Below are 12,768 nucleotides of genomic sequence, written 5' to 3'. Positions count from 1 at the left end.
TCAGCAGCTGACTTGTTGAATGATGGCGAGTGGATTTAATAATAGTGATGATAATGATGATGATAATAATAATGATAATGATGCTCATCACAGTGACAGTGGCAGGGCTACAGACCGTTCTTTAATTGCCACAAACTTCGGCAAATGACTCAATAACAATGGTAATACATGCAAAAGTGTGTGACCAAAGTCTCCGACTTTGGCTTGTGTAAGAAGCTGGCAGTGGGCCGCCACAGTTTCTAACGGCTCCGTTATGCAGCAGATCCAGCTGTGCCGCCGTCATCAGGAATGGACGTCGCTTCACATGACGCTACAGTGGAAAGGACGTCTCATGTCTCTTAAACCGACAATGCTCGCTCATCGCTCCTAGCGCTAGCTCCTCACATTTTTTCCTAGGTGGGAGGGGCTAAACAGCTAGCAAAGTCGGCTAGGTAAGATAACTAGCAGTAATTTAAGAGACTAGGGACGGACCCCTGGTATTGAGAAACAGCCATAGTTTTATTTTGTGTTTAGTGAGATTTAGCAAATATTAACATGCTAACAGTCTAAAGTGCGTTGGCAAACCTGGTACAAACAGTACTACCCATAGGCTGTATATAATAATGGACATAGCCACCGTGACGTCCCCCATTGATTTGATTTGTGGACTGTCGTGTTGAAACCTCAAGTTCAGCATTTTGGCTGTCACCATCTTGGATTTTTGGAGCCAGATGGGACATATTTGGAAAAGAAGCCTTGGACGAACAAGGAGTGGATCTGACACTGTGCTTGTTGACCATCCACCACCCCTCTCAACAACCCCATAGGGACTTCTTCCATCCTTATACAACATTGCACAGACTTTGTCACTTTTTATATTACATCCCATCACTTCGTTCTCTGCGCCTGTAATAATTACTGCCGCCACTAGAAAGTGCCGCCTTACAATAAACGTAAGAGGGTCATGATAAGCTGCTTGCACAGTCGACCAGTCCGGCCATTTTTTCGGGGAGAGCAGCCTGCCAGTTATTATGTTCACATGTCATGTGATGTATCCACACAAAGTGCACATGTTGTGATCTATGAGTCTGGCAATCTTGCTAAATAGCACACTTAAAGCAATCCCACTCCCTGAAGACGACCCTCATCTTCATTTGCTTCTTATTTAAGTCAAACCTTATGTGAATATGATTATATTGCCACATGCAGGTGATATTTGCTGACTGGGAGGTTTCTGTATGGCTAATGTGGAATAAGGGTAATAAATGGAGGCTACGTGTCACATTTAAGTACCTTTTATGAGTCTTTTTTACTTTCAGTGAACCACATATGATGACCTCACATTGTCCCTGTTAGGAGTTGACCTTTTTCATGTCGTATAGAGGTAAAAAAGCTGGAGAAAACTCTTTTATACCCTGCAGTTAGTTGTCTGGGATTGAACTCTTATATTCTTCAGAGACCCCAAGGAGCTCTTTCGCAAGCAGAAGAGAATTAGGAAAAATGTCAGTGCTGTGATTGTAATCACTGCTTAGCCTCTATGAAAACACATCTCTGAAACAAACCTCCGTCTGTGATTTTCTGAATGTTGTTGCTTGGGCAAAATGTGTTTTTCATAAAGTTGATGTAATCAGAGTAAATGCCCCGAGCATTCACTGCCCAGTTTTTGTTTTTTTTTCTCAACATTGTTTGTAGCAATATTGCATTTCTATAGACATGAGCAGTGATCCAGCTAATGCATTAAAATCATACCCCGGAGGTACAAAAGAGGCCACAGTCTACCATATTTTGTCTGTCTGACTGACACTGCACAGAAAAAGGACGCATTTTAAATTCAACATTGGCGTTAATGAGTAGTCTTAAAAAAGTCTTGAGGTGTAGTTGCACATAAAGACGATTAAATCGGGACTGTAAAAGAGCCACTTATCTGATAAACATATATTTTGAAAATGCCTCAGTGGCAGATAAAACTGTGGACAAATCATTTTAAGAATTTCTATTCATAGATATCTCATTTATCAATTGGCTTTTCTTGCAGTGAGATTAAGATTTGGCATTTGTGTCAGGGGGGTTAAAACTCCAGTCTTTACATACAGATTGTCAACAGAGCATAAAATGATCCCTGTTCCTCACTGTGACATGTCAGTATGCCATTTCCTCTGCATATGGCGCATACAGAAGCATGCATATTTCATGAGGCTTAAAACAGGAATTGCATCCTGCCTGTTTTATTAGCATTTTAATCCCTTTGCAGATTTAACGCTTGTGCCTCAGTCTGAGGAGCGCGTAGTTTCAATATAGAGACTTCACACGCTTCATCTGCTGCTTTTAAAATATATCCCCTTGTCATTTTGAGAGGTCAAAGCACACACACACACCCACCCACACACACACACACACAAATATCTGGTGACTCTTAAATGCACAGGTGTTTTAGTCTTATGTATATGTCATCTGCATACGCGTAGTGTTATGTGTTATACCAGTGATCTAATGTGTTGTTTTCATTGCCAAATGATTTTAATGTGGAGTAAACAACGCTCACCTTGTACCACAGCATTTAGATGTTTTCTCTAAAGTAATGGCTTACTTCAAAGAGGGCTCTGTTGTCAAGTTTGTAAAGCTCTCTTTTTTCAATAATCACGCAGAAGATGAAAGCTGCTTTTTGAATTCTAATTTAATTTGTTCAGTCATCCATTAAAACGGTTTGTCTGTCTCTCCTGCCACCAGTCCAACTTCTCCCTCTCTCTCTTCCTCTCTCTCTAGAAAGCTGTGTGGCAAATTGGAGCTCCAGTGTTGAATGACAATGAGTAAAAGGGGAAAAATACATATTGAGGGCACAGTGAACTTAAGCAATTAAATTAAAAAGTTATTAACTTTGGAATGAGGGACACTGCTCTCTTTCCCGTCATTGCCTGCAGCCAGAGGTTTCAGAGTTCAAGGAAACAGACTGAAACAGAGAAAGGGGAGAAGGGGAAGGAGACAGACATGGCGATGAAAAAAAAGGGTAGAGACAGACAGAGGGAAAGAGACAAGAGAGTGAGGGTGAAGGTTATAAGCCCCTGAGCAGAGATGTCCTCTAAAATGTTTGATATCGTTAAAAACTTTGCTGTGTGCGGCCATGTACAGTACGTGTCCTATGTGCACCTGCTCATTTGGTCATTAGACCTTTATTGTCTCAAGCAAAGGACTGGCTCACTGCCACTCTCAACGCTTTATCCTATCCCTAAGTCAGCATCATTGTAGCATTGTGAGCCTAAATTCCAAGGGAGCGAGAATCAAAGTTAATTAAGCTTTTGCTGTGCTTTGCACAAATAATACGTAATGGGCTGACTACTAATTAACCCTAAGAAACTGCTTCCTTTCAACGCAGTAAGTGATATTTGGAACTATGTCTGCTTTTCCTTACACAGTTAGCACTGTTCTACCAAGCATAGCTAATAACTCTTCCATATGATAATGGTCTTGCGCTTGATGATAAATGGAAGAGTTTTTGCTTTTATGGTGCATAAGAACTTTAAAATGCTAACAAAAACATTTTATCATCAATGTGTGTGTTAAAGCATGAGAGCTGGATGTTGGACATAGTAGCGATGCAGTGCCAGTGCTCCAAATGGCCCCTCATTAAAGGAGGCCCGAATCTCATGCATTTTAACATTAATGATCATCAGTTTGAGCTAATTACTCGTTTCATATTTAACAAAAGGGCAGATCATGTCCATCATGTCCTTCTCTTGTTATTTTTTTGAAATTCTGAATTTCACTTGAGATTTGATCACATAAAAATTATGAAGACATAAAAACCTCTTTCTAATAACTTATAGGAATACCTCACAAAATCACTATTTTTTAATCATTTGTTCATGCTATTACTTTGAATTCACTTTGAATACATTTTTCTCACATGCTTCTGGGGAAAACAGCAAACATATTGATTTGTTGATTAACTAGACACCAGGTCTAACCCATATACTTTGTGCATGTATAGGTCCTGTTTGTGCATGTGTTTGTCTTTCAGACCTGTGTGTTAATGACAAGCAAGAGTGAAAAACATTTAATTTCCCCTCAGGGGATTAATAAAGTAAATAAACTTAAACTTAAACTTATACATGCATTTTCTTCCATAAAAAAATCTTAGTTTTGGAGTCTGGCTTAGAAAACAAGTTTCACTTTCCATTCAGTTTTAAATACTAAGGTTTTTTAGTGAAAATGCATGTTTTTGGGAGGTACTGAGCATACGTCTAGATAAGTGAGACTTGGATTATGCTGCACATGTTGTGTGAGTTTGTTAACAAATGTTTTTATCTAGTTTTACAGCTGTAAAACTTGGCAACTCCCCAATCATTCAATAAATCAATATGTCTGCCTTTTCTGTGGAGGCATGTGAGAAAACCAACGTTTTCCCTACAAATTTAAAGTAACACTGCATGACTTAGGATTTACAAATGGTCATTCTGGGGGGTGAAGTATTCCTTTAAAGGCAGACAGAATATATTGAAATAACTGAACAAATATCTGGGTGGAGGGCACATTTAGCTTTTTAATCTTTAGTCAACTATCTTTCATCTTTTAGGTGCAAACTACAACATTTTGCCCATTTGTTTTTCTGTCATACAGCTACCAGTTTCCATTTATGTGGCCTTTATGTAATTCCTTTACTGGTTGAAGACCTTACTTACGGGGCATGGGACATGTATTATCATTATGACAACATAAGGAGACATTGGGCCTCATCCCATAATACCTTTCTAATTTTATTCTCAAGTTTTTACTGAAGAAAGGTCCTATGAAAAGTAAGTCAGATTCATGATGTGGTCCTAAATGACACGATTTTTCACAACTATGTTGTTGTAATTCTAAGTTGACAGCATGTGCCAGGTGATCCTAATTAGCAGAGGTAAACTCCCTGCAAATCCATATTAAAAGGGCATGAGACTGTGGGGCATTGTACACACAGAGAAAAGGAAGCATAAGTAGAAGAAGAGAGAATTAAGTCAAGAATGCCCAAGTCTAAAGAGGGTGGAGCACCAGACTCCAAACATAAAAAAACCTTTCTGTTTTGAAAAGGAGGGACCTCTGCAGTGAATGCCAAACAAGCTGCCATATTTTGGTACATCAGAAGGCAATATAAAAGGGGGATATCTAATAACCAAATAAAACCAAAAAAGATGCGTTTGATGCTAAATATACACCTTAATCAACCACCCGACCTGCAAATCGCAAACGTTATGCATTATTCCAGCACAGTTGTCAGAACTGAGGACAAAGACGAGAGCCACAGCATTATTCAAGCTGTGCATGTGTTTACAGAGAAACCGAGAGATGGGGAGAGAAGGTGGACAATGTCATGCAGTGTTTCTATAAGTTATTAATAACTTTCACAGACTGCATCTTCGTCACCTTTTGTACTGCCCGCCCGAACCACCAGTGATATTTTTTAGCATGATCAGTCTCAAACATGTCAGCATAAAATATATGTAATAGTGGTCTTGAGAGGAGAACAAATCCCAAGTAGAAAACATCAGTAAATGTCCAAGTCTTTGAGAAAACTGTGTAAGTGGGTTTTAAGCAGACATTTCCTCTTAAGAATGGTTGTTGAATGAGGCCCCTAATGCTTATTTCACTATGTGACAGGAGAGCAGGCTCTGAAATAACCCATCACAAGACAATACAAAATAAATGACAAGGTAGAAAAAGTGAGCAATCAAAAATAAATTGTGTTTTGTAAGCATGTTGCTCAGGACAAGAAACATTTCCTTTCCCCTATGTATTAAGTTTAAGGGAAACTTTGTCAATTTTCAACTTGTTCTGTGTCATTGCATTGTGAGCAGAGTGTGCAGGGTGGGGTTGCACCAGTTTGGCGTATCTCTCTACTAAATTCAGGATTTAGTAATTACTAAACCACTACTAAACCCTTAGGAATTACTAGCTAGTTTGCAACTAGTTGTTTACTAATTTCGGTTGCACCAGACCAGTTTACGCAATCCCGTATCTAGTAGATGCGTAAGTGGTTACTAGTCGCATGATGTGACGACAACAACTTGGCTACCCAATCATCGTGCGGAGCAGAATGTACACAGGAACAGCTGGGCGCAGCCAGGCAAGATACTCCACAGTCTCTTCAGTCGGTAAGTAGCCTACCGTAAACGATATGTATCATACAAACTGTGTAGCGTTGTCGTTTTGGGATGCATAACATTCGCCCAGATAGCATTTTGATTCAACGTTGAATTAGTGTCAAATGGGTTAAAAGTTAAGTCAGTTTCTATCTGGGAGCCTAATGTTAGGTAAGTTAGGGTAACAACGGAAAACAACCGTTAACTTTTGGCTGCTCTGTTACGTTAGTGGCACAGGTTGTTAAGGCTACTATTGCAGCTAATCCAGTGTATATTAAAACGATAAACATCACACTAACGTAGTCGTTGAGGTGCCCACACAACGCCAGCGCCACCCGACGCACTGCCCGGCACACAGTACTTTTGTGGACTTGGATCGTGTCCCCAACTACATTCTGCATCGACCCCGTAGCGAAGTATCGCAACGCGATTGTCACTTGTAGCGACGGAGGTAGAGCCCCGTTTGACTCGGACCCGTGCTCAATTGCCGGAGCCAGCATGTCCGTGATCCGCATTATCTGGTCGCGCCTGAACCGGTACTGACAGTAAATATCGAAGTCATCGTACACATCCAAAGGGTGGATTTGGTCTCTCAAAACCCTTTTCCTAACGGCAGGTTCTCTGTTTTGTAGAGCAAGCCTCTCTAAACGAGCCATAGTTGCTGTTTTCTTCAGTTGGTTTTGATCCTGTGTCGGCAAACTAGGTAACTAGGTAACAGTTACACAACCCTTAGGGTAGGTGTAAATATTTAGTAAACACTTAGTAATTACTAGCTCTACATGATTCCTAGTAAAATTGGTGCAACCCATTTTAATTTAGTAATGACTAAATCTTGATTTAGTAAACACTTTTACTAAGGTTAGTAAACATTTAGTGAGAGGTGGTGCAACCGGCTCCAGATGAACAGTGTTTGGCATACCCCCGTGCATCCAGCACCTTGAGATCCTCGCCCATGCCCCAGTGACAGCCCACTGTGTGACATGAAATGCAAAGTTTCCTTTCCCTCTCCACTTTCTCAACCTTCCTGCCCTTCATTTATCTTAAATTGTTACATTGAGTTTCCCATTTCAAACTCTACAGCTCACCTCTCATAAACCGTGATGAAAATCACGTCATGTCCAGATAGTATAAAACAAAGTAAAGAGTGAGCATCTGTTTTCCCTGGCAACTGCATTGCATCAGGGTCATCCAGTGTCTTCCAAACCCTATTAGCCAGTAAAGTCGTGTCAAGCAGGGCCAAAGTCGATAAGCGAGGGCCGGAACAATACCGCGCCAGCCAACTGCACTCAATTTTGCAACAGTGTAGTTACGGTTACTACAAAATAACAGCTCTACTGTATAGCCCTCAATAGGCTGTTAAGGCACAGAACTGTCTGGGAAATCCTGAAGTGCACTCCAGCTAGCGGGAGAGTGCAGAGATAAGGCTGGCAGAGGAAGAGAAAGGAAAATAAAGGGAGAGGTATAGGGTAAAGAGAGAGGGCATTTCAGGTAAGAACACTAATGGTGCGATGAGTTACGACTGCAGTACAGTCAAGATTTTTGCTGAAAGGGAGTCACCAGCTGGCCTAGTTAAAATAAAAATATGTCTCCTTGCTTTAAAATCACCTGTTAGAGATTTTTATACACTGTGCCACTAATTGCACATTGCTGAGCACACCAAACTCCACTCTGAAATCTCCTCTTTTTACTGACAAAGAAAATTTACTGGCAAGGCTAACCAACGGGTGGCACTGAGGTCCAGTAGTCGTGCTGACACCACCCACGTAAGGGTTAAACCAATCAGGAACACATGTGTAGCATATTCGCACCAGATGTTCCAATAAGGGGCTATGACCTCTTCGTGCCTCAGCAGTATCTCTCTTGTGACTCCAGGCACAGACCAGGCAGGTGGTCTGAATCCCGGGACTCTGTCCTTTGAGACAGGAGGATGGTGGTCATGCTGACAGCAGAAGAAAGCCCCTAAGACGCAGCTCTTTTAAAGATAACTTAGTTCTAAAAGTTTACTGCAGTGCTGCTCAGGCTATTTTCAGCTGAGAGAGATCATATTAGGTATCTGTGAAGAGAGCCTCAGAGGGATCAGTAGTGTCATCTTTGTTTTATTTCTTGCTAACCAATTAAGCCAGTTTCCTCACTTGCTGGACAAAGAGTAATGTTTCTTTTGTGTGTTTGTTTTTTACATCTTAACTTTTATGAAGCTAGAAAATTAACAACGTGTTATCTCAGTCCTCGATAGCGACTATACAGTTTACTATGAATATGCAGGGGTAATCTCCTGGTCTTAAAAGTGACACCGGTTTTGAAGTGCCTTAAATCTGCATTCCCTCTAATAGCCAGCAGGGGGCAACTCCACTGGTTGCAAAAAAAAAATCAATTGTTTAGAAGTCTATGAAAAGAAATCATTTTCACTTGATTTTTTTTTTACCTTTGTAAACATTTAACTAATGGTTTTATGTTCTTATGTGCTAGCTTCAAGTCTTCTTCAACAAAACATGACGTTCATTTTGGAAATGATGGTCTTATGGAGGGTAAAATAGACAGTAATGCAGGGCATGGTTTTGGGTGTGGCTACCTTGTGACTGGCAAGCTGTTACTACACCAATGTGCTCAGGTTCTCAGTCGGATCCACCCCTCTCTCCTTCAGTGCTCCACCCTCTTGTCTAAACATGGCTCCAAAAAAACAAAGAAGGCAGCAACCAAAATGCCAAACTCACTAACTGGCAACATCGACTTCTTCTATACAGTCTATGATATATACCTTTACCAGTTATTCTCATGTTTTTAGTCCTGTTGTCCTGTACCCTGTTTAGTCTGACTTCATAACTTTCAGACAGCTACTGTACATTCTTTTCTCCTTGGGATTGATAATCCACGAAAACTCATTGTTTTTGATCTTGTTATTTCATGACAATGCAATTGACAACAGGGACTGTTTTTCTGTATTGTTGTGTTTTGCTTTGCTCCAACACAAAATTTAACATTAGAGTTGGCCGCCAAATGAGCCATGTTTGCTTGTTGCAATGTTGGAGGATCCCCAAAGGCGCTTTTTTTTTCTTCTTTTTTTTTCTTAACAGTTTCAAATGCATGTTCATGATCTGCTGTAACTTTACAATAACATTAAATAGCAAACATCTGTGAAGCTGCACTGAGACGCAGTGGTGCCTCCAGCAACATCCAATGTGGGCATGCTAAAATGCTCACAGTGACAATGCTTATGCTGCATTCCATATACCCCTGATACTGGAGGTTGGAGCTGGGATAGACGTCACACCGAGTTGATCGTGTTAAGGTCGCGTTGAAGTCGGAGCAGGGATTGACGTTACACCAAGTTGATTGCGTTCCAGTACAAGTCGGAAAACCAAGAAAACCTAACAAAACCAGGCTAGCCATTGTTAGCAATACCAGTTGATAAAAATGCATTACACTGTATTTTGCACATAGACACACTGTAGCGACATGTCCACAGATGGTAGTTGGACAGTACTGTGTGTATAACTGTTTTAATGAGACACAAATAGGCAGAAGTGCTAATAAATGGTGTGTTACTATAGCTTTCACTGCTGTTGATGTGCGGGGCAGCCATGTTGGATTTTGAGGTCAGGGTTGCTGAGGTTCATCTGACTTTCTGGGCTGGAAATCTGACTTTGGGGGTGTTTCAGGTGAAATTTCCTCCTGGAAACACAGAAATTCCACTTCCCAGTGCAAATGGATCACACCATTACATATTGACATTAATTATGTAGAATGTTCACTACTTTAGTTTAGCATGTTAGCATGCTAACATTTGATAATTAGCACTAAAGATCGAGCACAGCTATGCTATAATTGTGACGCAAAGAAGGCCCTATTTACCAGGTTTGTCATTATAGTTCAACCTATTAGTTATCACCAAAGTGATTAGGAATTATCCTCTGGGCTCCATGGATATCTGTACCAAATTACATAAAAATACATCCAATAGTTGTCAAATAGTTGTCATAATTCACAAAAAGCCAAAAATATCAACATGTAATAGATAAAATCAGGGGATAAACAAAGTCAATAGAATTCATCCTCTGGGGAACATGAATGCCTGTACAAAATCTGCTAGGGTCATGATGCGAGCATGGCGAAGATGTGATATGATATATGCTGTATGTTTTAAAAAATGATGACAAGAAAACAAGGTAAACATGATTTGTAAAGTAAACACAATTTGTACTTTTTACCACTTCATAGGCTACAGCAGGCTAAACCCAGTTCTATTCAGTAGGTACTATCTGATGGGCTTTAACACTACAAAGACAAGCTGTAGTGCCTGAGAAAAACATGAATGAATGAACTCCTCACACATGTTTTTAGTCTGAGGCCCATCCGCTCCAATATCCTTTTCTCCCATTGCCACACTTCAAAGACACCCCTGGGGAGAAGCTTCAAAACGTACAGCATTACAGGCTTTTTCAGGACTGCCACAGAGTCCCAAACCAGCCAAGAAACAGACAGAAAGTTTTTCTTCAGCTATTTGTTTTAAAGTTGGTTCTCTTCACGAGTATGAGATTCCTCATGTCATTTGTTCTCCCTTTACCTGGCCTCACTTTTATCTTCCACCCCACTATTGCACTTCCCGTTTGCTTTTTGTCTGCTCGTGTTATCCCTCTTCACTTTCTTCTCCCACTCTTGCTTCATCCTGTCTTTAACTTTGCAGTGGGCTCAAACAGAGGAGCTTAAATCATATCAGGGATGGGAGCTTTGCCACGCACCATCCATTATACTGAAGTAGTGCTGCAGTGTTGTCTCTTCTCTCATGTTTTTTTCATATTTCAGCTTTTGTCTCCATTAATCCCCTTCTTTCTTCACCCCTCTTTCTGACATTAACTCAATTTTCTGCACCATACTCATTATCTCCCCATTACATCTGCTCTCTCCCCTGCCGTTACACCATCACACCTGTCTCCTTGATCCACCAACTCTCCAATTTCAACTTCTTTTCTTTGCTCTGTCAACTTTTGCTGTCTTGGGTATCTTTGCACCTCTTGCCTCTCTCAACTAAGGCCCAGTTGGTGTTCTTCTCCATCTTACTTTCTGTCTGCTTTCTGGCAGCAGCCAACACACTGACTGAAGTGGACAACATCAAAAGGTGTTTTCTAACATCTCTCTCACCCTGTTGGTCCTTTCTTCTTCCCTGCCTTTTTTTCTTTTCCAGGAATGGGTGACAGCCACTGACCTGCTCATCTCCTTGGACAGGCTCAACACCTTTGGAGATGAATTCTTTAAGGATGCCAAAGTGTTGCGCTCGTACTTCTATGCCATCTCTGATTTCTCCGTGGGTGGCAGGTAAGAGACACCAGAAAACTTGCCATCTAGGATAATGTCACCCTGCATAGCCAACACTATTTCTGAAGTGTTTCAATTATTCACTTTAGGGTTTAACCTTGAGCTCTGTCCCATGAAACTGAGCCAAAATTCCAGTAGAGACTCAAAAGCGCTGTGATGTCCAAATGTATTTCCTTTGTGCCATAGTGTTTTTTGCTCAAATAATTTTGAATTTCCAGCTTCTAGCTATCTCAAACATAAAGGAACACAAACCCTGTCTATTACAAAATGCATTTATATAATAATTGGCTTTGCCAAATATATTTTGGAGGAAACACAACTGCTGCCTGAGGAGGTAGGGGTGGGCGGTTGGGAATACAAAGCAACATATTTTGACGCCAGAGCACAGGGTTTATGTCCCACATCTCACATAATAGAAATAGGCTTGTAAAAAAAAAAGGTCAAGGTTTGGGGAATATTATTGTTGTGGTTAAATATTGAAAAATTCATCACATCACATCTGGTGCTTGAAGTTGGCTTTGACCTTTTTCAGAATTGAAAAATACCAGAGTCTTTTCAGACAGATTAAGAATGAACATCTAACATTTGCAGTGAACACTTTGCAGACATGCTTCAAGTAAAATTTCTCTTTTGTGTTTATAAATAACACAAGGTGTCATCATGTTCTTATTAAGTCTTAAATGTCTTAAATTCAATTTTACAAACATTAAGCCTTAAAAGTCATTGATTGGTCTTGAATTTGAATTTGTGAGGTCTTAAAGGAACAATCTGCAGGATTTAGATTTAGAGGATTGCAGATTGCAACCAGCTGAAACTTCTCTCATGTGCCAAGCTTGAATTCCTGGTTAGAATTCCCTCAGTGTTCATTATCAGGAGGTATTTACTGGGAGCCAAATTATCCGCAGAGGTCTTTTCCTCTTCAAAACAAAATTAATTTCTTTTTGTCAAAATGAATCAAGCTCTACTGCGTGAACATTAACAATTCTGATAGAAATCTTTAAACCTACCACTGAATCTAGTACTGTCTTATTACTCTATACTTGCACTTACCTGTTGGTAAAATGTAGAATAACCTCACTCACTCTGATAACCATATTCCTACATAAAACCTACCTCTGCACAGGACTATACATGTACACTGAACTAAAATATAAACGCAACACTTTTGTTTTTGCTCCCATTTTTCATGAGCTGAACTCAAAGATCTAAAACTTTTTCTATATACACAAAAGACCATTTCTCACAAATATTGTTCACAAATCTGTCTAAAATCTGTGTTAGTGAGCACTTCTCCTTTGCCGAGATAATCCATCCCACCTCACAGGTGTGGCATATCAAGATGCTGATTAGACAGCATGATTATTGC

At 40.3% G+C, this 12,768-nt stretch overlaps 1 protein-coding gene across 1 annotated transcript in view; it reads left to right on the top strand.

The window, feature by feature from the left end:
- The window catches only part of lamc3 (laminin, gamma 3), a 160,209-nt gene that overhangs the window by 30,040 nt on the left and 117,401 nt on the right, over window positions 1-12,768 (top strand). The window contains exon 3 of the mRNA XM_050053336.1: window positions 11,272-11,402. Within this exon, the coding sequence (XP_049909293.1) occupies window positions 11,272-11,402 (131 nt within the window). The remainder of the gene's footprint in view (window positions 1-11,271; window positions 11,403-12,768) is intronic.

Source organism: Epinephelus moara, chromosome 9, assembly GCF_006386435.1.
Source record: "Epinephelus moara isolate mb chromosome 9, YSFRI_EMoa_1.0, whole genome shotgun sequence".
Lineage (NCBI taxonomy): Eukaryota > Metazoa > Chordata > Actinopteri > Perciformes > Serranidae > Epinephelus > Epinephelus moara.
The sequence above is the reverse complement of the archived record's forward strand: the minus strand, read 5'-3'. Positions and strand labels throughout refer to the sequence as shown.